Here is a 27,495-nt window from a genome sequence, read left to right as displayed (position 1 = left end):
GGCAAATAAGAGAGGCAAGATTAATGAAGCTCTGCTAGACTGTTCTGAATTATAAACATGAGAAAGAGCTCCAGCATTCAAGAAGGGTCCACATATGTCCCTCTGTTCTGCAGCTTTTCCATCCTCAATTTCCCTAGAAGTATCTCCCTCCCAGAAGCTTAGCATGACTGCTTGCCTCCTCAAGATGTCAGGAGACAAGTCTGCAATAGGCATTAAGGGATTTAATCAGCAAGTTCTTACTGAATGCTAACTGCACACAAGGTTCTGGAAACATGTCAAGATACAAAAAAAAAAGAAAGAAAGAAAGAAAGAAAAAAGAAATGAAAAGAAGAGAAAAAAGAAAAAAAATTAAACCAATGCCCTGGCCTCAAGGAGCCCACATAGCATACATAACGGAAAGATGTGTTTAGGAAGCAACTTGTGACAAAATTAATATGGTCCAGAAAGAGTTTCTAAATGCTGAGTGGGTGCTGGAGAGGGAAAGAAATAGTCGCTCCATCTGTCCTACTCTCCCGCTCCGGCCCCAAGAGGTGCCTCTGCTACCACTGGGAGGAGATGGAGAGCAGCCCTGACCACATGAGGACGCCCCCCTGCCTCTGAGGAGCACAAGGTGGCAGGTTCCAACCCAGCCCCCAGGCACGCCCATCCGCTCCCTACAAGGATGATGCCGAGCTCCTGGCTGGCTTCCCACCTGGCACACTGCTTTACCCGGAGTGGGTGTTTCCAAGCGGCTGCTTCTCCTGCCTACTTGCTGGCGCCCAGACCTGGTAGTCCCTTGCGGTATCAACTATACACTGGAATGGGATATAAAAGCCTTGACGCCTAAATACCCAGTTTTCCATACTCAGCCACACTCAGCCCAGTGTCGTACCCAGAGTTTTTTTGTGTGTATCAGCCACCACCTTAGCAAAGTATTCTAAGAGGTGTGCATTAATGCTTATTGTCAATTAGAAAAAAACAGCAAGGCTGGGGGCTGCCCTGGATGGTTGTACAGGTTGTGCGGTATGTAAATGGCTCCCCCTAGAGGTAGGAGAGCTCTGACGTTCCGGACAGAGGCAGCTTTGGGTTGGGGTGGGGAATAAATCTACCTTATTTGATATGTTCTTCCCGGATCTGTCTGATCTCTTACAAATAACAGCGCTCGACACTCTGACAGTCTGTATCGCGCAAGGTCACTATAAAAGCTGATGCTTTATGGGTTGTTTCATTTATCGTCCTCACTGCAGGGGTTTTCAAAACTCAGGAAAAAAAGATAACAAAGGGAAAGGCCCCACACATTTCACATTTTCCCTTGTGAAATTTCCTGGAGGTGTTTAAGCTCCCTGGCCCCCAACAGGAAACCGGATACAGCAGCAGAGCAAGAGTGAAGCCTTTGCTTTAATAATTGCCATGAACTTGCTTTCCAAGCCTTTATGGAAAGCCCACCCCACAGTAAATTGCTGGAAGGCCAATCCCTTCACTACCAATTTAATGCTATGAGCCGATGACGTTCATCAAATCTGACAGCATTTTGGTAAACGACGGCTCTGTTGATTAGGCCGCTGTCCACCCAAGTATTACAAGGCTGAGGGAGCCATAAATCTTAATCCATGGATAGCAGCAGAGAGATCTAAGGCCAAGAAGTGGGGAAGAAAGGACAGCGCCAACAAAAGCCATCTATCACCACCAGCCCAATCCACGGTGCAGGCGGCCGCTCAGATGCCCAGCACAGCGTCACTATTTGCCGCCCTGGTGTCCGCAGAACTGGGGAGTTTGGGAAGGGTTTTACAGGTGGAGCGGCCAGCCTCTCGACCAGCATTCAGATGACTCTCTGACCTTCTAGCTCAGGGAGTCTCTGACCTTCTAGCCCAGGGATGCTCAGGCCAGTGCACCTGCAGCGGCAGCCCCTTCCATCAGGGCTGCTCTACTCAAAAGTGCTTCCTAGTTGTTGGGCACGACCCCTTAAGGGGGGAAATCTGTTCTACTGGAAGAGGCGAAGGTATGGAGCTTGGTCAGTGGAAAGGTTATGTGTGACTTGAGAGTTTAGGGGGATGCTCAGAGAAACTGGCAAGATGACAAGTCGGAGGGTGTTGGGGGATGACAGGGAGGAAGAGATGCTGGCTGAGAGCAAGCTGTGACTGCAGGGCTCACTGTGCATAGTGACCACTGTGCCCCCTGCTGACCTGGCCATGGCCAGTGTGAATACACTGAATGACTGTGTGCCTCCACTGGTCCCTCCTGCTGGGCACAGCTGTACAAGAGATACCCTAGGACTGCGATGGGGCTGTTGTCCCTCTCCTGATGGGCTGGCTTTTAAGAACTGGCCATTGGGGATTCTGCGGCCTTGACTACTCTACTTGCCCTTGGGTGCCTCCAAGGATGGTGGTACCCATCCAAAAGGATGGGGATAGAGAGGCTGCTTCCTCTCGATCCTACACACCCCAGAATCTCTGTCCCCATGTACTTGAACAAAGGCCAGCTGAGAGATTCAGATGGTCTCTCTCGAAAAGTTGCAACAAATGGATACTGAAGGAGTGAAAAACTGTGATGTGGAGAAAGCTGAGGTGAGAGGGGGAAGCAGGGGGAGGGCCAGGTGTGAGGGTAGGGGCTGGGGAAGGTTGGTAGAGAGAAAAAGGCCTATCGGATTCACCCACCCACCCACCCCCACTTGTCCTTCTGCACAACTGCTGGGGCTCCAAACCAGGAGCCCAAACACGTAACTTCCCTGTTGAAACCCCGCCAGGGGATTTCTCACATTTAAAATGAACTCCAAACTGCTTCCTGGGGTCTTCTAGGCCATATGCCATCCAGTCCCTCTGACCTATGACCCCCCACCCCCAACCCCACCCTCTCCACCACCATGAGTGCCAGGAGAGCAGGGCCTGGCCTGCCTCACTCACTGCTCTGACCCCAGCACCTACAAGTGTCCAATAAGCAGTCCCAGAGTGAACAAAGGACTGAATGAATGCTGGAACACACTAGAATGAAGAGCTGTCCCCTTATGGCAGCCCCCAACCCCCCACCTGACATCTGATGACAATGATCATTACCATTTACTGCCGGCTTTCTCGGTGCCGGCCACTGCTTGCAACACTCTACAAACACTGGCGCCCACTCTTTCAATGCTCATTAACTACCCTAAGAGGCAGGTACCATTACCAACCTCACTTACAGATGAGAAAACAGGCACCAAGGGGTTAAACAGCGTACCCAGGACCACACATCTGGTGCACAGTGGTGGAGCCGAGGCTTTGAGCCTAGGCTGCTGGGTTCCTGAGTCTGTGCTCTTAACCATCTGGACTTGTCCGTCACCTGCTACCAGGTGCCTCCACCTGAAGATGCAGACAGCCCCTGCTGATGGACCGCCGGTGACACATGTCTACACACATTCCTTCCCAGCAGCCCTGGGAGGTTTTATGAATGATGAGCCCAAAGTTCAGAGAGGTCCCATGGCCAGCTCCAGGGCACACAGCTAGTAAATTGTTTGTCTGACTCCAAAGCCCATTCCCTTCAACTCTCCGGAGGGAAGGGATTGCGGGGACTGCGGCAAACAGGAGGGCTGAGCACTGTCTACAGGGGGGCGGCTACTCGGCTCCCACTGGTGGCTGCCTTGTGGGCAGGCGGCCCAGCCTGGGGGCCAGATCTTTACATTCTTCCATGGAAATAGGAATCTAGCTTTAAAAATATATATATATATAAATATATAATCTTTTAAATTTAAATATTAGCAAGTGACTAAGTCTTTTTTAATACTGTCCAAGTCCAAAAAATATTATCTGGGGGGCAAGTTCAGCCCAGAGGCTTCAAGCTGTAAATCTCTGCAGTCCAGCAGGCTGGTCCTCCGGATGTCGGGAACAGCTGTCGCAGCTTCCTCCCGGGATAAGCAGTTCCCGTATCATCACAGTGGGAGCTTCCAAGGCAGGAACTGAACCTTATTTGATTTGCGGTTTTTAACCCCAGAGCCTCGCAGAGTGCCTGGCCCAGGGTAATACATGTACTTTAAATTAATGGAAGTTTTCTTTGGTGACATGGCTCCCAGTCCACTCACCACTTCTGAAGGTTTGGAATGTTTGTCTCTATCTCTGAGGGGCGGTCCCCAAAGGACCACGTGTGGGTGGAGCAGAGTTGATGTGATGGTGGGGGTTGGGTTGGCTCCCAGCACGCAGTCTGCTCTCCTCCGAGGGTGCCTTTCTACTCAGCAGAGGCTGGAAAGCCAGACACTGCGCTTCCCAGACTCCCCTTCAGCTGGGGTCTGGGGTCTGGCTCTGACTTATGTGCGGCTGATCAGATGACCCCATAGAGGGCCGGGAAAGGAGAAGTGAGGTGAAGAGGAGGGGGGCACACGCTGGCTGTTTCTGTGCTAAGCACGAGGCAGAGGCCATGAGTGTTCTCAGCAATGTCCCACCCCGGATGGACGAGATACGGGGCAAGGTCTTTCTTCAAAGCGTCGCTCTCACGGGCAGAGTGTCACTCGGAGGCCAACAGTTGTGGCACTGGCTTCCTGGATCACAGCTAAGGTGACACATTGCTGATGCTGATCCCCCACCTTCCCTCCTGTGTCCTGGGGAGCAGCTTTCCTGGCAGGCCTGTGTTGGATGCTGGGTGCCATTCCTGGAGGCCAGGCTCAGAGCCCATCCTCCCACCAAGGGTTCTGTAAGCACCTGATTCTCTGCATTCCATTCATTTATGATTAAAATAGCCCAAGAAGTCTCTATTGTTAGGCACTGACTGACCCCTGACTGATCTGATACAGAAGGACAATTACAGCCTTCATGGCATCAGGAAGCCGGGAAATTAGCCATGATTAGGCCCTGTGAAGTGTGGGACCACAGGGAGAGACGGGGAAAGGCTGCTAATTAATCTTAGGCCAAGTCTTTAAATTGCAGACTCTGGGGCCAGCTGTTAAGTCACAGTCTAAGACGCAAATATGGCTCCTGATAATAGAAGGCACTCAAAACAACTAGGGGAACTGTCTCAAGTCAGAAGTGGAGAGAGGCCTCATTAATGGGAAATTAACATTCATTGCTGGGGAAAAAGGAAGCCTCCAGGCTGGGTGCCCTGAAGGCCTTGCTCATCGCTGGTAGGTAGGGCTTGGGAGTTAACGGGCAGGAACAGCATTCTCCAGGTCGTCACAGCGCACGCCGAGACACAAACATGCACTGAAGTGAGGACCGCTGGGTGTGGTCACAGCTCCAGGTTCCAAACCTCAGCCTACTGTTCTCCCTTAGTGTCTGCGGGAGCAGGTCACCTTATGTTCTCTCTGAGCCTCAATTTCTTCAGTGGCACAGTGAGGATACTTACGTACCCAAAGGGTTATTGCAACGGTGGGCTGATAAATCATACGAGATTATTACCGCAGGTCCATATGTATGGTACCGTGTGAAATGTTATAACGCAAGTACTTCGCAATCTCGGTGAACACGGGATTCAGGTGTATATACATACCGTAAGCCTCATTTCAGACCAAGTGAGTCAGAATCTCTGGGGGTGGGACCTGAGCATCCCAAGCAATCCGAATGTGCATGGAGGTTGAGACCTATTGGTCCCAGGTAAGGCTGAGTAACCACAGGGGAAGGTGTAAAGGCTATTTGGGCAAGAACACTGAACTCAGAGCAACAGATCTGGATTTGAGTCTTGATTCTGCCACTCCCTTAGTGGTTGACCTTGGAAAGCTCACTTAACTTTTCTGAGCTTTCACGTCCTCAGCATCCTTAAAAGAAGGACATTGGAGATTACCTTACAGGTCTGCTGAGCAGGCAAAGGAGAAAAGTCACATGGGAGCTCAGCTTATGCCTGGTACCAGCAGGTGCTCAAAAAAGCAAGCACCTGGATCAGCAGCAACCCAAAGTGGCATCTCAGTTCTGCAGGGCAGGGGCTTTGTCTTATTCACCTTATCCCTGGCATCTAAGACCGTGCCTGGCACATCGTTAGTGCCCAGTAGAAAACAGCTGCATGAATACATCATCACGACGGGGCCACGAGTCTGACCTGAGATGCTCCCAACAGGGATTGGGGCCTCCCCATCCAGAAGGGAGGATCACGGCATAGAGAGGGCTGGAGGGTCCTGAGGCCAGTGCCACGGGCAGAGAGAGCACCACTGCAGTGCCCCACCAGACTCACCCCCTGCCCATGGGGACTCTGAACCCTCTGATTATGTTTCTGCTCTCACAGTGACCCTGCTCCTTATTCTAAAGTGTGGGCTGGGGCCACTGTCTTGACTCTGCCCGGGGTTTCCAGACCTGGTGCCATCCTCGGCGCTGGACTTTGCTGGGGGCCGTCCGTGAATTGCGTCTTAAAGCATCTTCAGCTTCTCGAAACAGGGTTCTTCGTCCGCAATCTGCACCAGAGGTGAGGGAAGGAGACTTGGTGAGGCACTGCGGACGAGCCCACACAGATGATGGTTTCGTAATTGCACCTATAATGTATGTCCGGATGCCCAAAGTCTCGTATGTAAAGCTATTCGCTTTTGTGGCACCATTTGTAGCCACAGGGCATCAGAAAACAAGCTCAGTGCCCAACAAAAAGGGGTGGGGAAAGAACCTACTGTATAGCCCAGTATTAAATACAGACTCAATATCTTGTAATGACCTATAATGAAAAGACTCTGAAAAAGAATATGTATATAACTGAATCACTTTGCTGTACACCTGAAACACAAAATTGTACATCAACTATGCTTCAATAAAAATTTTTTTAAAGGGATGGGGAATCAGTCACAGAACCTCCGTGCTATGGAACAGTAGGTATAATAATGGGCAGCTGAACCGGGCAGGCCTAGAGACAAAAAGAGCAATCTCCAAGACGCAGAAGCAGGGTACAGGGCAGCATTTGTATAAAAGAGGGGCAGGGGGGAGAGGTTTGTTGAATGAGTAAAGGTACTGCTGGAGCCTAAGTACAGAGACTCCTGTTATCTGCCCCTCCCTGCAACCTGGACCAGGAAAGACCTGCTTCTCCTAACTGGCAGCAGGTCAGCCGAGCTTGTCCTCCATGAAAGCTAGGAGACTCTATCCCATTTCCTTTTTCACCCTGGAGGCAAGGAAACTCATGCTAAACTCCAAACTGAAATGCAGTGGCTCTGCTAGGGGAAGGTTTGGAGATATCACTTTTTCCTTTTATCTCCTTCTTGTTTTGATTTTTACTATCTGTTAATGGCTTGGGATCATAACCATGTGTGTGAGGTAATGAATGAAAATACAAATCAAGATTATTGTGTGCTGGACATTTTACATGTCTTATGTCATTCAATCTTCCTGAGACGCCTGCAAAGTGGGCATAATTATTCCCAACGTACAGAAGATGAAACTGAGAGTCAGAGAGGATCCAACTGCTAGAGGTCCCAAAGCTAGAAAGTGGCAGAACATGGTTCAAACCCAGCTCTGCCTTGTTCCAAATCCTCTTCTGCTATCTCAGTAGCACACTGGCCTCTCAGGCCTACCCTGAACTGCCTGGAACTCTAGGGATAGGAACCCTCATTAGTCTCATTTTAAAGATGAAGAAACAAAGGCACAGAGAGATGAGATGGCTTCCTCAAATTTCCTTAAATTACTGGCACGTGAGATGCAGGAAATTAAAAAACCAGGAATTTACTGCTCTGGCCACCTTCGCCCTGGAATCACGGAGGCCAAGACTAGTTTAAAAAGAGGTGAAAAGGGTTTCTGTCTCTTTCTCACTCTCATGCTCTCCCTTTCTGGCCAGGTGGGTATGGCTAACTGGTATAGGTTAACCAGTTTATGTGCTTAGGCTGTGGCGCCACTGTCCCTAATTAGTTAGCAGAGCTGTTCCTGGGCCTGGCGGGGCCTGCGCTCACCGTGAGTCCCCTCGGTGTGGGAGGCGCTTCTGGAGAAGTCGGAGTGGACAGCTTTCCGCGGTGAGGTCTTCAGTTCAGAATTGGCCCCGTTGACGTAGACAGAGAACCCCTGTTCCAGGTGCTCTAGCCTCAATTGCGTGGGGTCCTTGGTTTTCAAATGCTTTAATATCCTGGAAGAGAAATGATCGCTTGCTCCTCAGGCCAGGAGCCTGGGCCGCCGCCCAGCCCCCTGCGGGGAGGGGCCTGCTGTTCCGACAGACAGCGAAGCCCCTCTAATCAGAGGCCGGGTGGTGGATGCCCAGCCCTAAGAGGCCCATCAGACACGTGAAGAAGCAGTGAGGAGGAGGCTGGGGCCCTGCAGGGGTATCTCTGCTTTCAATCCGAGGCTCAAGCATATTTTAGCAAAAACTCGGGCACCTGTCCCTGCCCCATGGCGGATGAGACAAAGCAGGCGTGTGAGTACGCGGTTCCCACATAGGCTGGATTTCCTGGGACGATCCCAATTTCACGCATCACTCCTCGGCGTGGACTGCAGCACTTGGTTGCACGTGTAACAAAACGTGCTTTAGGGTCTAATCCTCTGTGAGAGAGAGGTTGCGTGTCACACCTCCGCACATCAGGAAACGGTGCTCATCAGGCCAGGCGGACTGATTTTTTGCTTCGGTAAATAAACCTGTTCTCACTCACCCCCGATATCCCAAATGTCATCATTTTATATTCTGATGCAGTTTAAAGATATACCAATGCAGGCCCTGTTCAAGATTAATGATGAGATTATCAGACCCTTTGGCTGAAAGGGTCTTGGCATCAGTATGTTTGGGTCTCGTTCAGCTTTCTCTGAAGTCCAGTCTCACACCTCAGCTTGGTCCCTACCCCACCTTTGATATTCATTGCCATAAACAGTCTGTGGTGTCCTCATCAGCCCCTCCAGAACCACTCCCATCTGACGCCAAACCCTTCTATGCCTTTACAAATGCCTGTACGCACCCCAACACCAATCAGATTTACTTCCACATAAGAGGAAAGAAATATAACCAATCAACCATCGTGGCAACAAACGAGCATCCTGTTCAGTGATTAAATAAGTTCCTACCAAATTAACAGAATGTAAATTAAAAAAAAAATAATAGTAATCAGATAAAGGGTATGGACCATGGGCCAAACTGTTTGAAATGCTTTACATACAGTCAATTCTCATTATTCACAGTAGGTATGTTCTAGAAAGTGGCCACAAAGAATTAGTGAAAACTGAACCATTGTTCCTAGGGGGATAAATAGGATTTGGTTCCTGAGAGCCTCTGGTCACAGCATTTCCATCAACTGACCGATATAAAACCTTGCTTTATGTGTGTTTCTGTTTAATGACACTTTATTTAATGTATACTTAGTACATTAACACTGAACTCACACCAGCTCCAACTCATGCCTGAATGAAGCTTATATAACATGTGTATTTTCTCCGTAAAGGACATCATAGCCTTCTTGAGCTTAGGAACACGAGACAAAGCTTCAGCGCTATGTCTGGGGGGTGGGGGTGGGGGCAGTTTAAGTAGCAAAATCACCAAGGAAAAGCACGAAAATGTGAAAAACAAAGCACTAGGTATATTACAAAAAGGACACTTAACAACGTAAGAGATGAAACAAGAAAGCAGAATATTCCGTTATTCTACCTCAACTAGGAATGTGTGTGCTAGGCATCTGAAATGTTTTCCCATCTCCACGTGTCTTGGAGTGACTGCAAAAGCACTGCAGGTACTAATTTGGGGGTTTCAAATAAATTTCAGTGAGTGGGTAAATTCGTAAATACGGAATCTGTGACTAATAAAGATTGACTGTATTAAGACTTTAATCTTTACAACAACCCTGTGGGATAATCACGTTTATTATCCTCACTTAATAGATCAGGAAACTGGAGCACAGAGAGGTTAAGTAATTTGCCCAAGGTCACACCGCTAGTATGGTGGTAGGGCTAGGATGCAAACTGTAGTAATTTAGCTCTGGAGTCTTTACCACAACAAAGACAGTTTCTAATTTCTAATTTGCAAATTGAAACTGGCAAACTTAGACATCACTGGAAACTCAGAGAATCTTCTCAGAAGGAGTATGAAAATATAGAAAATGCCATATGCTTGGTCTTGGCCCAGTAAGCCAATTGTCTCCGATCAAGAACAACGGTCATCATTCAGTCATAGCAAAACCATGAAAGTAACCCAAATGTCCAGCATTGGGGAAGTAGAACCTGGGATCTCAGGCAGCCATTGTAATTACCAGAAGTCTGTTGAAACACAGGGGATTGACTGTGATCTGTTCCATGGGGGTTGAGAAAGGCAGGATAAAAATGGTACATATGTGGTTAAGTGCAAATTTGGAAAACAGCGTGTTTGTGGACCCAGAGTAGAAGGTGATAAATGTGAAAATGAAATCAGTTGAGGTAGGGTGGGGGCATTATGGGTGATTTCTTTGTTTGCTTTTTAAATGTTTCTTTTGCAGTTGATACATCCATCTTTTCAACAATCGTGGCAGGAACATTTATTACAGACTGCTTATCTCTTGCCAGCCTCGGAAGCCTGGGAGATGCCTGATTGTTGGGCAACAGCAGAAAACAGAAGGAAAACACAAGTAACTAAGAGACGATTTCCAAACACAGCAATGGCTGCATTCTCTGGAGGAAACAGTCCAAGGGTGCAGTAGGTACCAGCAGTCTCCGGGGAGAAAGAATAGGGAGCCCGGCCCTTGGAGGCCCTGAGATGGGCAGCAGGTGGAAAATCTGACCACCCAGCCAGAGAGCACCTGCCTCAACTTTCCTTCCGGAGACCACCTGTCCCCTGATGCTACCTTAAAGTTCATGGTGGCATCCTATTCCCCAGGATCTGCAGCTGGCACTCCACGCGGGCCTCTCTTTAAGCAGGGTGATTTATGAAAATGTGGATTTATGAAACTGATAAATGAGGAGATAATTATTCAGACTGTGAAAGGAATCACTAAAGGAACTCCCCTACTGCAGCTGAGTGCATCAGTAATATGCACGTGGCATCAGAAAAAAGGGGATGTTTTTAAATGAGTAGCCTAATTTGCATAAAAAGCTGCACTAGGTGTTGGGGATTCAGAAAAATCAGATTCAGTCGCTGCCCGATTGGAGACGGAGCCCCCGTCCTGCTGCCGCCCAGTCGCTCTCTATTCCCTTATGGGTTCTGTTTGTTTCATAGCACGCATCTCCCTGCCCCACGCTACAGTAGTGTCTGCCTGCCTGTTCATTCTCCCTTCCTGCCCACCAGAACGTGAGGCCTTGGGCACAGGGTCTGCGCTGAGTGTGAGGAACACTCTCAATACCTATTTCTGGAACTCAAGGTCTAGCAGGGGAGAGAAGGCATGGACACGCATCCTAATACAGCAACTATCTAACCACAACGCAGGCATCACTTCCATTTATCCCGTAGTGACCTTCGGGGTCACCTGCACAGAGAGCTCTTTTGTACAGAAGAGGAAGTGGAAGCACAGTGAGTTAGAGCACAGGGTATCATGAGGGAGCGTGACCGGGGACATGAGAGGCTTGGAGGCTGAGTGGTTGGCACAAGCAGGGACCCAGGTGGTGAGAGGACTTAGCTGAGCTCAAAGAGTGGGAGGTGTGTTGCTCATAGACTTAACTGTGACCGGGTTTATGACCGAACTATCTTAGACGCCGAGCGCTGTGGCTGCTGTGTGACTGTGGGCTAGCTACGTGGCTCCTCTGGACGTCAGTTACCCCAAGGGTCAACTGAGGGGTTCTCTAAGGATCAGGCATTCAAGGGTTGTCTGGATGTCAGCTCACTCTGAGAAGGTGCGTTTAGCATTAAAATTTTGAAGTTGATGATGATGGTGGTGATGACGACGGAGGAAGGACGCTGGGACGGGTGGGCTTACTGAGGACTTTCAAGCACTTTGTCATGCTTACTCCTTCACTGGCCTGGGGGTTCAGTTCCTACCACGGGCCTGTTTTATAGACGAACTTGCCCAAGGTCAGAGAGCTGAGGAAGCAGCCGGGATTTAAATTCCAGCCCATGAGGCTCCAGAGCCAGTCTCCCGGTCATGTGATTCCACCGTTTGTCTCCTCACCAGGCAGCACACCACAGGGGCTCCAAGCAAGGAGAGGTCAGAGGAGAAGCAGTGGTTCCCAGGTGAGGACTTCTTGGAGGTGGTGGCATTTGAGTGAAGGGTGGAGAAGCAGAGGGCAGTGATACAAAGAGCCTGCCATTCCTCCCAGAACCTCGTGGCCCACAGGTGCTGGCATCTGTCCTCTGGAATGTCACCTCCCGCCATCCGTGCAGATGGAGGCGGAGTAGTGCGGGGGAGGGAGCTTCGTACCAGAGGCTCTGCCATCTCCCAGCTTTCGTGACCTTGGACAAGTCCCTACACTTCCTGGGGCCTGTCTGCTCTTCTGTAAGATGCCTCCAGCTCTTTGGGAGTCGTGAGGACGGAATGGGGAACCACTTGAAGCTCTAGCTCAGAGAGTTGCCTGGACAAGGCCCCCACTCGGTGTTGGTTCTCCCCTTCCTTCTTCCTACCTGAATCGCCCCTGGGGCAGTGGGTTCATCTCTTATATGGGTACCTGTAAGTTTCCCTTGAACAACCTTTTTCAAAAAACAAATAATATCATTGCTGGCTTCTTAGACCTGCCACCATCTAGAGGTGTATATTATAGCCCCTCTCGGCTGTTAGCTCTTAACGGTTCCTCGTAGCTCAGCCCTTTGATCACTCTGGTTGCTTTCTCGTGAGTCCTGTTGGGCATGATTACATCTTTCATGAAGCTGAGTGACCAGAATCGCTAAGCATCCTCTGGGCGAGGGTTGTGTCTGGGTGAACCCGGGCTGCCACATCTTCCCTGCTCTCCCCAGTCCTCTCCTGGAGCACGTGGCACTTTCTGCTTCTTCTGGAATAATCATGGGTGGTCCTGTGCTCACCTGCCATTCCTGGGGCATTCCGAGGGCCAGGGCTGAGCGGTGGCCCCTGTTCTCTTTGCCTGTCCAGCAACTCTCCCCCAGCTTCCAACACAGCCCTCAGATTCCCCTGGGGAACTGCCCCACTCCTTCTTTCACTCCATGTGGCTTGGGTGAGGCTCACGCCACTTAACAGGGTGGACAGGCAGACCCTGCCACCTCCCCAGGCATGGGGGCAGTTGACTCAGGGATGGGAACCGGGCCCCAGCCAGACCAACAGGAGCCCTCCTCAGTACTGTTGCTGAAACTATTAGGAAAGACGTGTTCTCTTTGCCTAGAGGTGGGATGTGAGTGTTTCCAGTGGGTTTCCAGTGGCTTCCTTGGCCTCTGTGAGGGAAATAACTGCCTGAGATGATTCCAGCATGGGAAAACAGAACTGAGAGATGGAGAATGACTGATTTTGGTGACCCAGTTCGAGTACCTGGATCCAGCTATGCCTGAAGCCAGAGTATCATCCTGGACTTGTTAATTTCATAAGCCAATAAGTTGCCTTGTTTAAAGTCCATTGACCTTGGGTTCCTGTCCCTTCAACCAAAGGAACACTAACTAATACAGCCTGTGTCTCCCTCATTGAAATGTTGCCCTTCATACTAGTGGTAATGCGAGGTGCTGAGAAGGTCCTCAATGAATCCTGCTGAATGAGTAAAAGAATAAGGCCACCAGCATCTCATGGGCAACAGTGTTCTGGGCAGATCTCTAAGAACTGCCCAAGTGTTTGCACACCCCCTTCTTGGGTTACAAGGCCACCCAGATGAGCAGCCTGGGTTTTCATCCCCCTCTTCGCCCAGTACACAGCTCAGAGGTGGTTTTCTACCCAGTCTTATAACTAGATTCCCAATGCAAGTGCAGTTGATTCCCCCAAACCCCTCTGTAGTGAATTTAGAGTCATTGACAACCCTGGCAGGTCTCCCTCCTGATTTTTGATGACAGTTTCAAACAAAACATAAATCAGACAGTACAGCCCAGCTCTACCACTTCCTGGCTGCATGACCCGGGGCAAATTGCTCTCTGTCCTGGGTCTCCACTTATTTATCTGTCAAATGGGTACAAGAACTGTACTGACCTCATCAGGGAGAGTGAAGATAAAACAAAATGATGGGGGCGAGTTACCTGGCATGCGGCTGGCGCTCCAGAAAAGGTGTCTTTCCCAGCTTGACCTGATGACAGCTCAGAGGCACTCCCTCCCTGCCTATGTCCCCATTTGGAGGTGTTTCTTTCCGGTACTACCTTCTAATTTCCTGTCATCAAGCCAGCTCCCTCTCAGTGGCATGGCCCCCAAATTTTATGACAGCTCTGTTTTGACATATTTTTTAATTGCCTTTGTGCTGCAACCTCGTCTCTGGAGAGTCTCATCTGTGCTATCGGCCAGCGCCTCTTTGATCCCACATGTATTGATCCCCCGATTAATGAGAAGCAATTTGCTCAGAAGGAACTATGACACTCTCCTCCCAGACAAGTCGTATGTAGATGATTCAGTGATCGCCCAGGTGTTCAGTGGCACCATCCGGCCTGCCAGAAACTGAATAAAAACATCCTGCCCCATGGCATTAATGATGATAAAAACCCACACTGGTCTAATCAGCACAAGCCTTGGCTGGAGGTCACCCTTGGGATGGAGGGAGATGAGCGCAGAGCAGCTGGGCACATCAGATGTTGCCTGGCACATCTGGCTGGTCCTGGAGAGTTTATCTATTCAGAGGTTCTGAAAACTGGGGGTGGGAACGCCTCACTGGGAGGCATCTGGAACGTACACAGGTACTAGGGGGCCTTAGTGGAATTTAGTAAAGCGGTGGGTAGGCAGGGATGCTAAAGTCTTACAACACATGGGACAATCCTACACCATAAACACTTGCTCCAGGGCCCCAGTTGACAAGCACCGGTAATCCAGCCCATCAGACAAGGGCTGAATCCACATTCAGTATAACAACCCTCAGACTCTCTGCCTGTAAGACCTCCAGCCCGCTCACATAACACAAAGACCCAAATTAGTACTCCCCTCCTTCCCCCTCCTGCAGATCTGTTTGGGGGCCCTGCAGATTTCTTCTGTTTGTTTTGTGCTTTAATTTGAATTCATTACCAACATCTTAAAACTTAGGAGATTTTGCAACACAGATCCAGATTTCCAGCTTCTCCGGCAACCTTGGAGGATACGGTCCCTCCTGGGCCTGTGTTCCCACAAACAGTAACTGGCATGAGGTGAGCAGTTTGGATCTGAGAGTTCCAGGTGCCCCCTGTCCCCACCCAGCCAGCTTCACTCACTGCCCGGCCCCTCCAAGCACCTGAGTCTGCAAACCCAGCTTTCGGCAAGGTCCTAGGCTAGAAGACAAACCACAGTGAACTGAAAATGAACATCCACAGCCCTGCAAAGGCACTGAAGACACGATACCGCTTTCAAACCAGACCACAGGCTTTGACCTCAGCCTGCATCGGCTGCAGGCTTTTGGAAGAACCAGCACTCCGGAGTCAAAATCAGGACTGACTTAACTTTAAATGACATCGACCAACTTCAAACAGAAATGTAACACAGCTCCATCTTTACATAACAAGGCATGATTACAGGCTCGATTTCAAGGGACCTTCAAAGCCTGTGAGATCACAGCCTGGGCCATTCAGGTGACTCAGGCACAGGCCCTGCCAAATTCCAGCTTTTCATGACAAACCCACCCTCTCCCAGAACAGAAGCAGGGAGGCAAGAGGCGGTCCTTACCCGTGGAACAGTTTGCTACAGCCCAATCAAAAGATGTAATTAAATTGGTGAATGGAGAAATAAGAGCTGGGATTGCAGAGATGAATCCACGCCTGCGAGTGGAGGGTGACTGCATCCCATTCTGAGGTGAAACAGGGCCTGCGTGCTGTTAATAAATCTAAACAGGATTTTTATTTGGCTAATATGAAGGGCTGCCGTCAAGGGCTGCATCTTACCGGTTTCTCTGCTGAAGCAATATTAAATACTCATCATGCTTCTCATCAAAGTCTGTCACCATGTCCTTAGTGCAACCCTGCAATGAAGAAACAGAGCGATGTGACATTGGAATGCAGAGGCAGCACTGACTGAGGCCGGGGGACGGCACACACCGCACAGGATGTGGAGAGGCAGAGGCTGACCTTGACAGCGGCCCAGCTCCCTGGGCGCATCACTCTGGTGACTCAGAGCCCAAGAGACTGTCTGATGGCCCAGTGGGTCTTGAACATGCACCACTAACGATCTACAAAGAGGAGAAGATTCCCCAGTCGTGCCACTGTTCACCCCTCTCAGGCCCTACACAATCAAGGGCCCTGACAAGATGTGGGCCTCACTGTTTTCTCCACACTCCAGATTTTGTTCTCTCAGTTGTCCTAACCAGGTGTAGCCCAAATCAGTTGTTGAAGAGAGGATCTCACTTTTCTCTGGCCATTATAAGAGAAATGCATGCTTATTATAAACGACTCAGTCATTACAAAAGTCTATGACACAGAGTAACACCCTTAATGAAAAAGAATATAGAAAGGAATATATGTATGTATTGGGGTGACTGAAACATTACGTGTACACCAGAAATTGACACAACGTTGTAAACTGACTATACTTCAATTAAAAAAAAAAAAGCCAAAAAAACCCAAAAAACCAAAAAACTATGACCCAGAGAGTGAAGACCCCTTTAAAGCAGACATTCAGGGTTTTGTGACTCCTCTTCTGGCCACAGAACTCTGGATTTCTTTGAACCACTCTGCCCCTTCTTTTAGTTCACTGGCTTCCTTAGATGCCCTTGAAAGCTCCTTTGGTCTCCTCTTGTGTCACATGACCTTGGCCTTGGTCTCACTCATCAACACAGTACTTCCTCCAGCCACAATGACTCATGGGTCTACTGATGAGCCATGGCTTGAGCCCGGACCTTGAAATTCAGCCCTGGGACTTTGCTGAGACTCCTGGGGAAAAGCTCTTCTCCTTCCACTGGGGCGCTAAGCTGATGAGATACAAACCTGGAATTGCCTGAGAATGAAGTCAAGAAAGAAGACAGCAGATCCCAGAGATGGAGAGAGAGAGATTCCTAATGACATAATTTGAGCCCCTGGATCCACCCATGCCTGAAGAAGTCTCTGGACAATTTACTTATTGCTTTAAAGTTTCAGCTGAGTTTCTGTCATTTGTAGCCAAAAGAATTAAGTCATAAAAAAAAAAATTAAAAAAAAAAGAATTAAGTCATATACCACGAACTAATCATTAAAGATAACCCTTATTAGAATTTTGTACCACTTTAGGAGGGATAATAAGTGTATAATAAACTATACACATTAAAAGTGACATATGTATATACCACTAAAACCCCCTTTATAATTTCATATTCCTCTAGATGTTTTTGTTTGTAATATACGTATATACGCATTTATAAATACACACACAAACACATGTTCCTTTAAACAAAAATAGGATCATACTATAAACGATGCTTTGCAATTTTCAATGTTTCTTAAATAACTTTTTGCCAAGGAATGGATTAAAGAGACAAAGTCAGCTGCAGTCTAGTCACAAGTTACAGGATTAAGTGTTAAGTGGCAAGGAAGACATTTGGAATAGAAACACAATTTGTGTGAAAATCCTAACGATTATCAGAGGGAGAAGGAAAAAAAAAGAATCTTCGTCATTCTCTTCTTAGCTTCTCAAAATCTGGCTTTAACCCCATTAATCTACCAGAACTCTCCCCAAGGGTGACTCATAACCTCCTTAAGCAAATATAATAGGTCTTCCCGGCTTCTACTTTTCAGTTGCTCCGGGCTATGGGGAGATGCTGACCACCCGTCTGTCATCCCCAAACGCTCCCCTTTCTTAGCTTCTGCAGTTCTGAATGAGTCCCCCTTCCCTCCTGTCCTTCTCTGGCTGCCTCTCCCCCTTGGCCTCAGATGTGGATGGTCACTATTTCTGCCCATCTCACCTCTCTGGGTCTCTCTCCCTCTGTCTTCACTTCTCCTTCCCATTACAAGGACACCCCCCCCACACACATAGGGAAGACAGAGTCACTGCTGGTCCACAGCTGACAGCCCAGTTCCCTTCTCTTCTCTTTTCCCATAGGACTCCATCTGCTTCCCCCTTTCTCTGTCACCCACACTTATCCTCCCAGGTCCCCCTCTCTCTGGGCCACTTGGGGACAGGATGCAGTACTCCCATCTTCTCCCCTATCCTGATGTCTCTGAAGCCTCTGAGTCTTACTGGGGTTTTTCTGCTGGCTAATCTGGCCAACCAGGAAGTGGGAAATAAGAAGAAAGGATGATATTATAAAAATCATAAGAAATTTAAACAAACCAGCAATAGGCATTCCTATTCCTAGTTTCCTGGCTTCCTGAGATGCCCAGAGGCATCCTTTTGTCTTCCCCGAGACTGAGCCCTGCCTCACCTTGAAGACAGCTGGTTAGTTACGAGATACCGGGTCTGGAGCAGATCCTCAGTTCCTTCCAGAACAACACGTGTATGATGTGGATAGTTTATGCAGCATTTCCATATACATGATTCTCCTTTGATCTTCGCAGCAGCCCTTGAAGTAGTTATTATTACCTCATTTAAGATACAAGGAAACCCATCCCACGTATCTTCCGGGAACACAGATCTTACTCCATGGCAATTTACATAACCATTTTGAGATATTAAAATGACCACTGATATATTACAGTATGGAATGAAACATTCAATGACATTTTTAGATGAAATAGGAGACTTCAAAGAGATCTCAGCTTGTGGTGGGCTGCCCTGGGTTTTCACCTCAAACCCTCTGGGAATGCATTTATTCGCCTCTACCAGGAGGGAGATGTCACTGGAAAGAGGGCAGGCATGTATCTAGCCAAACTTCTCACCAGCTCCGTGCTTCGGAAATGCTGATGCACTCGCAAATAACCGGGGATTGCGCTGAAATGCAGGTTCTGGTTCAGTAAGTCTGGGGAGGGGCCCAAGCCTACATTTCTAACAAGCTCCCAGGCGATGTCCACAGGCCCCTTTGCAAGGCCCTAAACCAGCCCATCTTATTCTCCACTATTCACAGTACGTCCACCTCTAACCAGATTGGCTCTGAACTTGAGCTGAGAAGAGAGTGAGCTCTGGAGTCCAGGTCTGGCTCCACGTCACAACAGAGCCATTAGTTTCCTTATCTGTCAAATGTAGGTAATAACAGTACTTGTCCTTGTTGGGCCTTTTTTTCCCTCATAGGGTCAAATGCGGATTGGATGCAATAACAATAAAAAGGCACACAGTACCAGGCACTTGGATAGTTCCCAATGGAAGTCAGTTATATTTGCATTTATGTACTATCCTAGCTCCTCCCCACCCCTACCCAGCCCATTCCTGTCCTGATATCTTAACTCATTCTTTTCCTTTTCCCTCCAGCCTCCACCCAAATCCTCTCCAAGGCCCAGCTCAGCCCCCAAAGTCTCCCTGAAGCCTTCCCTTGCCATTCTCAGCCCTGCTCACTTCAGCTCATTCTGAAACCCTGCAATTAGTATTAAATTATATACAATACAGGGTGAAATTGTATATAATTGAGTGCTACGTTGTAAGCCTTTAACTGTATATATTGCTCACTCATTATCTGGGGATTTGGAGACTGAGGGGTGAGTCCTGAACTCTCCTACTTACCTTCTCTGAGCCTCAGTTTCCTCGTCTGTAAAAAGGAGATATTAATAAGGTATCCCTCCCAGGGCTGCTCTAAGGATTAACAAGGAGAAGGGTGGAAGTAATTCAGGATCCTTTTCTTTCTTCTACTTACTAATCCCCTAGCCGGATTATAAATTCCTGGAGCTCAGAACTGTGGGGGAAGGAGAGGAACATCCTGTGGTGATCCTGGAGTCCGGGGCTCTAGTCCTAGCTCCATCGTCACCCATGTCCGTGGTGATAACTGCTAGGGTTGCTTAAAGCACCCGCCAGATTGACCCTCAGACACCACCTTTCCCCGGCACAGCACACTTGACTTTGCTTAGAGTTTATTTCTCTAACTATAAAACAGAGGCATTAATTAATACTAAAGCCAATCCACACAGGTGGGAGAACCTTATAAAGTGCCAAGTGTATCATCACTGTCTTTCAGCAAACATTTATCAAGTGCTTACTGTGTGGCTGTTACACTTGTGATGAGGGTTAAACCAAAAACTCTGATATCAACTTGGTGTAGGCTGAACCCACCCACCAGTCAGGGCCGATCTGCACAGCTCTGCCTCCACTCCTATTGTGTGTGGTATGAATGGCTGCTGGTGTGCACTCAGTCAAGCAAACACACCCTTGCCAGGGGTCCTGAAAAGGGGGCGGTGGGGGGGTGGCCCGCAGTGGGTCCTGGGAACACCTATTCAATTGAACGCAGAAGGGTATTTTTCTGTGAAGAGAGTCCCTGTAACTTTCATCAGATGATCAAGGGCATCTGAGACCAAAAAAAAAGGAGACAAATGATTATAATAAAATGCACAACATGTGACATCAAGGATCTCCATGAGGGAACTAGGAAGGCTCCTGAGGGCACGGCCAGATCCAAATCCTTGGGAGTCATCTTCGAAGCCTGACTCACTAACTCACTCACCCACTCCACATCCAGCCCACCAGCTCCATGTGAAAAATATCGTATCTCCAAAACCCAACTACTTCTTCCCGCCTGCCCATGACCACACTGGTTCAGGAGAACCTCCCTGGTCTCCTGTTCCTGCCCTCACCCCTGCAGTCTGTTCTCACTGTTACAGCCCAGGGTCCTACGGACTTCGAATCATGGCGCCCCTCTGCCCTGGACTCTGCCCGCATCCCAGCAGCCACCAGGCCCTATGCACTGGGCCTTCACTCACATCTCTGACCACCTCCCACCTCTTCCTCACTCCAGACCCTCAGCACCCAGCATGCGCCCACCTCAGAGCCTTTGAATCACCACTCCTGCCGGAGTGCCCTTCTCCCAGGTAAACACTCAGATTCCTCACTCCTTCAAGGCTTGCCTCAGATCTTCCCTTCTTGGGGAAGTCCTCCCCAGCCACTCTATTTAAAATTGCAAACTATGCAAAGGAAGCCATAAACAAAATGAAAAGACAATATACAGACTGGGAGAAAATATTTGCAAATGATGTAACTAATAAGGGCTTAAGTTCCAGAATATACAAACAGCTCATAAAACTCAGTAACAAAAAAGCAAACTACCTGATCAAAAAATGGGCGGAAGACCTAAACCTTCTTTGCCAAAGAAGACATACAGATGGCAGAGGAAAAGATGCTCAATATCGCTCATTACCAGAGAAATGCAAATCAAAACTACAATGAGTTATCACTTCACTCTGGTCAGACTGGCCATCATTAAAAAGTCCACAAACTACAAATGCTGGAGACGGTATGGAGAAAAGGTAACCCTCCTCCACTGTTGGTGGGAATGTGGTTTGGTGCAGCCAGTATGGAAAAAAGTATGGAGACTCCTTAAAAAAATAAAAAACAGACTTGCCATTATGATCCAGCAATCCCACTCTTGGGTATATATCCAGAGAAAACTCTGACTTGAAAAGATACATGCACCCCAATGTTCATAGCAGCACTATTTACAATAGCCAAGTTATGGAAGCAACCTAAATGTCCATGGACAGATGACTGAATACAGAAGATGTGAGATACATATATATGTCATACACAGTGGAATACTACTCATAAAAAAGAATGAGATAATGCCATTTGCAGCAACATGGATGGACCTAGAGATGATCATACTAAGTGAAGTAAGTCAGACAGAGAGAGGCAAATATATGATATCACTTATATATATGTGGAATCTAAAAATAAAAAAGATACAAATGAACTTATTTATAAAACAAAGAGACTCAGAAATAGAAAACAAACTTATGGGTACCAAAGGGGGTAGGGGGGGAGGAACAAATTTGGAGTTTGGGATTAGCAGAAACAAACTAGTATAAATAACACAAATAAACAAGGTCCTACTGTACAGGGAACTACATTCAATATCTTGTAATAACCTATAATAAAAAAGAATATGAAGAAGAATATATATATATATGTACAACTGAATCACTACACTGTATACCAGAAACTAACACAGAAATCAACACAACATCAGAAATCAACTAAACTTCAATAAAAAATAAATAAATAAAACTGCAAGCTGTGCACATACACTTCCATTCCCAACCCCCCACTGACATAATATCTACTTTATCTTACTCACTATGCCTTTTACTTACTGGGTTGCCCGCTGCGCTAGAATGGGCATTCCGTGAAGGCAGAAACTGTGTCTGCCATGGTCACCTTGTGCATTCCAAGCCCCTAGGACAGTGTCTGGCACACAGTGGGTCCTCACTAAATGAATAAATAAGGAGACATTTGAGCTGAGATTTGAAAGCTGAAAGGTTTGCTGGGCAACAGGAGAAAGGCATTCCAGACAGCGGGAGCAGCACAGGCAAAGGTTTGGGGGCCTGAGAAAGCCCAAAACGTTCATGGATTGGCCAGAAGTTGGGTTTGACTAGAGGGATGGGTGCCAAGGAGGTGCAAGTTAAGTAAGGCAAATGGTCTAAGGAATTTGGACGTGACACGAAAGCAAAGTGCCACTGCATCTTTATCATCTTTATCCCTAATGCTGGCCTCAGAGACGCTGTAGAATTTTATCAATGGCCATATTATTAATTCTCTCTGGGGGAAAAAAAAAATGGAATTGGAAAGTAACGCCAAGAATCAGTTATGCTTTAAAGGAGCTCGACAGAGTCTATATTTCAGGAATCACGTATTCCTCTGAGGCCAGAATATTGGAATTCTCCTAAACAGGGCTGATTTAGCAAGGACCAGAGCCTGAGCTGCATTAACAAGCAGCTGAGAGTCTAGTGCTGGTTTCCAGGGCTGGCGGACATTGGGGACCTGACTTCGCAGGTGTCAAGTCCCGGGGGAGAAGAACAATAACTTGGAACAGTTTAATAATGAGGCTGTGAACACACTGTGTCGGGGGCACCGCAGAGTTCACGGAACACCTCTGCACACCTGAGTTACTCCATCTGCCCTGCCCCTCCTCCCCGCAAGTGCCACATCTTAACTGAGGGACAATTTATGAGCGACAAGTCAATGTTCCAGGTTACTGGACCCCAGGCTTCAGACTGCTTTAATTACCATTAATCATGTTCTCCGTGGGTGCTTGTTGGGGGAGTCGCAATACTACTATGCCCTAAGGCTCATTGTCCCCATTTTATAGAGGAGGAAGCTGAGGCTTTGAATGCTGAAGTGTCATTTTCTTCTAGTTACATCACCTCAGTTTTCCTTTGGGAAACAACCTCTCCCCTGTTCTCAGTAATGCGGTGTATGTGGAAATAACACTGGTGCTGGCACCACAACGGCGAGCATGTGACCTAGGCCTGGCCACTCAGGCTAGTCTGTCTCCCTGGTTAGGTGATTGGTTCAGGGCTAGGCATGTGCCCCAAGCCAGGCCAACAGACTCAACCCAGGGATTGGTTAAAGCCACTGAAAAAATCCCTATTCCTCTTCCCCAGGAATTATTAGCTGATCTGAGACAAGAGCTCCAAGGGCCACCAAAAGGAAGAAGTTACTTTTATCAACTGATTAAGTTCATGAATTATGAACGTCCTTCTATGCTTCATGGAGACACCTGTCCAAGAGTGACGCCAACACAGAGGCAGCAGAATTGAGGACACAGAAAGACAGACCAGACAGAAACTAAAACTTCTTAACTGTGTTTAATCCCCATATCCAGCCCTGCCTGAAGCCAGCACTATGTTGGACTTTTCAGTCACAAGAGCTAATATATTCCTTTCTTTACTCAGGCCAGTTTGATATGTGTGTGTGTGTGTGTGTGTGTGTGTGTGTGTGTGTGTGTGTGTGTGTGTGTGTGTGTGTTTGTTTCATACCTGAGTGAGTTCTCAGTGGTACGGAGGTAGAATGTATACGGGGGTGTCTGAATCTGAAGTCTGTGCCATGTCCTAGGGCCAGGGAAGCATTTAGTAGAGGGTTGAAATAATACCTTACTGAATGCTCTCAGTGATGGCCCTAAGCTCTCAGACAGAGACCACCCAAATGTATCTCACAGTACAAAACTCCTACTCTTCCTTCAAAACCCACCTCAGTGTTCTCCCAGTGATTGTTCTTTATGTCCCAGTGCTATGTTGTAAGTCTTTAGTGCATATTAGTTGAATGAAAAATTATAGTTTTTCCATCCTCAAAACAGGAACGACAAATACTCCACAGTTAGCATGCCTACACTGCAAGATCTAAAGCAACAGCTGATACTGCCCCCTAGAGGTGGATCAAAACAACACAAAGGCTGCAGCCAAGACTGGCGTTTCTCATGCCCTGAGTGGAATCGGCAGCAAGATCACATGCGATGTGCACACCAGATGGATAATTGAAGGAAGACTTTGGGTTATTTCTCAAATATTTATGCACCATCATTTACTGCAACCAATGTATACTTTGAGATTTTATACTTAGTATCAGGGTTTGTAGGATATTGATGCAGATCCAGAATCTAGGACTTCCTCCTGGACTCCAGGAGCCAGTATGCTGTATCTTTATGAAAATGTTCTCTTTCCAAAGCTATCTGAAAAATCCTTTTCAATACATGGCTGCTAGAAAGTAATTAACATTTCTTTTACTCTCAGAAAAGTTTTCTAGGAAGATGGCAATGTGAATTATAAACTCTTTGAGGCTCGCCAGTATAGATTTTTCTCTTTTTTTAATCTTGAATGAGCTTACTTCAAAAAGGAAACTTTATATTAACGCCATAGATGGAAAATCATTATCACCTGCCATAAATAGAAAGCAAACAGAAATATGGACTGATGAAAATAGCCCACGTTCGCGTGCCACCTGCAGGGCTGGGGAGTAAGCAAATCACACGCTGGGAAGTTCCATGCCCCAACTTCCACGTGCACACAGCCCTGAGAAGCAGGCGGCACAGACCTCATTTTACCAAGTCATTCACTCAATATTTATTGAACACTTATTCTGGAGACACAAAGTGAGCCCATCAAAGTCTCCACTATCACGGAGCTCACATTCCAGAGACAGGAGACAAGCAATAAAAAGTAAAGAAATGGGGGGAGGAGGGTATAGCTCAGTGGTAGATAGAGCACGTGCTTAGCATGCACGAGGTCCTGGGCTCAATTCCCCAGTACCTCCATTAAAATAATAATAATAATACTGACATATATAGTATGTCAGATGGTGCTAAGAGCTATGGAGAATAAAAGATAAAGAAAAGCAGAGGCAGTGGGGGAGGGAGGTACTATTGTAGCCAGGGGTCAGAGCAGGCCTCTGGTGAAATGTCCTGCAAGCGGAAACTGAAGGAAGGAGAAGGGACCCCTGTGAGAATCTGGATGAAGGTGGGTTCCAAGTGGCAGGAACAGTGAGTGCAAAGGCCCTGAGGTAGGAGTGGGAGGAATGGGGTAGGACTGGGGCAGAGGTCATGGTGAGGACTCTGGTCTGACTCTGAGGTGGCCAGAGGGCTACTGGCGGGTTTTGAGCAGACCTGCTCACAGGCTGAGGCTATTCCCACCCTCCACCCTGAGGAGAGCCTGCAAGGGCCGGCCCCCTGGAAGGCCGGTAGTATAAACAGCCTCTGACAGTTAAGGAGAGAGAGAGGCAGTCTCGAGCTCCCAGACTGGCGCTCTGCTGATTTAGGGTGGCTGTTACCTGTCAAAGCCTCCGATCCTGCAGCACCCGCCACTTGGCCTGATGGGCGGAGAGAGGCAGCCTGGGTGGAATCCTCCCTCCAATCTCTGCCTCCACTGCTTGATATGCATCCGAGGACCCTTCCTTCGAAGGGAATGAACCTCTCACAGGGCGCATCTATCACCGGGACCACATCTATCACCTCCTGCCCCGCAAGCTGCGTTGCCTGAACAAACACTCACCCTCTAGAGCTGGCCCCCACCCCCTGAAGAGGGGGGAGCACTCCAGGCCCTTCCCATTTATTCAGTAAATACTTCTAGGGAGGTTCTCCTGTGAGTTGGGCGCTGTGCTCAGGACCAGAGGCAGAGATGAAAGCACTCTGGCTCCACCACCCTCCTGACCTCGTGCCCACCTCCTGTCCAGCCCTTGGCCCTATAGCCCTTCTGGCTGTTTCTCAGAGAGGCCCAGCCCCTTTCTTCCCAGGGCCAAGGCACTTGCCGCTTCCCCTGCCAAGAAGTTCCCCTCGTGCTCACACCTGCCCCAGGCTGGGCTACACCCTCCCTCAGCCGTGTTCCCAAAGCATCTTCACAGACTACTCTCTGCCAGAGCACTGATGAAGCCGGCATGGACCCGGACCTAGGTGGTGCAGTGGACGCTGTGCTGCGGGCCCAGCGCTCACTCACCCCCTGGCTCCCAGGAGCTGTGTCCCTTTCCGGGAAGGAGCCTGTCTTGTCCCAGATTATGCCCAGTCTCTGATACCGACTGAGGCCAAGGATACCCAGACCCAGGCTCCTTGCCTCGCCTGGGAACATCTCTGAAGGGCCGCCCATCCCCACAGCTCCCTAAGGGATCAGCAAGGCTTGCATCTAAGTTCACCTCCTCCTCCTGCCCTCACCTGCTTCCCCCAGCCCGCCCGGGTGTTGCTCCTGCGGGCCCTCCCCAATCAGCCTCCTGCGCTACACATCTCCATCCCAGGTTCTGCTCCCTGGGGACCTACGGCAGCATGTTCTCCTTGACCGTGAACTCCCAGGGCAGGGCTGGGTCTCGTTACATCAAAGGCCATCAGTAAACACATTTTGAACTGAATGGATGATTCTGACTCAGCCAGGACTTCCCACCATGGTCCTGAGTTCAAACAGGACAGACCCAAGTCCCACAAAATGGAGTCCTTGGATCAAAGGGCCCAAATTTTGATTCCGAAATACGGTTGCCATGGAGGTGTGTGACATAGGCCCTCAATTCTTGGGTCTTCGTGCAACAGCTAAACATACAAGTAGGGTGGTCAGGACTCAGCTGTGAAGCCAGACACCTGAGTGAGAATCCCATCCGGCTTGTGTGAGTGGGAAACAGTACTTGCACCTGAGTTTCCTCAGCTGTCAAACTGGGATGCTGTCCGAGCGGCCTTGTTCATAACAGCCGAAAAGTGGAAGCAACCCAACTGTCAACGGATGAATGGGTAACAGGGTATGGTGTATCTATACAGTGGAATTTCATTCAGATGTAGAAAGAAATGAAGCACTGGCACATATGACAACGTGGATGACCCCTGAGAACATTATGCTGAGTGAAAGAAGCCAGACATGAAAGGCCACATATTGTATGATTCAATTTACATGAGATGCCCAGCACAGGCAAATCCACAGAAACAGAAAGCAGATGAGAGGTTGCCAGGGAACGGGGTAGGGAGGAATTGGGAGTGATTGCTAACAGGTACAGGGTTTCTCTATGGGGTGGTCTAAATGTTTTAGAATTAGATAGTGGTGATGGTTGCATAGCTTTGTGAAAATACAACATCACTGAATTGTACACTTTAAATGGTAAATTTTGTCTTATGTAAATTATATCTCAATTTAAAAATGCAAAAAAAAAAGTGGGACGATGATTAAAAGCACCCACCTTATACACAAAATTCTTAGTATACTGTCTGGCATGTAATACATGCTCGATAAATGTTAGCAATGAAGATGATGCTGATTAGAAACATCTCGAAGTTTCTAATTGTGATGGCACAAAATCTAAACTCAGAGTTGACCCTAGACCCAGCTCCCTGAGCTAATCCCGAAGGTATTTTATACCACAAAGTTAATACCCACCTGAAATTCATGCAAAGGAAAGATGACATAGCTTTTTAAAAGCTG

The 27,495-nt window shown here is 48.2% G+C and overlaps 1 protein-coding gene across 10 annotated transcripts in view; it reads right to left on the bottom strand.

The window, feature by feature from the left end:
• Positions 1-27,495, bottom strand: part of KATNIP (katanin interacting protein) — a 173,866-nt gene that overhangs the window by 112,419 nt on the left and 33,952 nt on the right. For 7 of the 10 annotated variants that reach the window (XM_031433005.2, XM_031433006.2, XM_010990905.3 and 4 more), the window contains 3 exons: positions 15,682-15,758; positions 7,787-7,956; positions 6,219-6,316 (listed from right to left, as the gene is read on the bottom strand). In XM_031433005.2, coding sequence (XP_031288865.2) covers positions 6,219-6,316; positions 7,787-7,956; positions 15,682-15,758 — 345 coding nt within the window. The remainder of the gene's footprint in view (positions 1-6,218; positions 6,317-7,786; positions 7,957-15,681; positions 15,759-27,495) is intronic. The other 3 variants (XM_064478545.1, XM_064478544.1, XM_031433011.2) reach the window with 1 other exon arrangement.

The sequence above is a fragment of the Camelus dromedarius genome, chromosome 24 (genome assembly GCF_036321535.1).
Source record: "Camelus dromedarius isolate mCamDro1 chromosome 24, mCamDro1.pat, whole genome shotgun sequence".
Taxonomy (NCBI): Eukaryota; Metazoa; Chordata; class Mammalia; order Artiodactyla; family Camelidae; genus Camelus; species Camelus dromedarius.
This window is presented reverse-complemented; position numbering and strand designations above follow the sequence as displayed.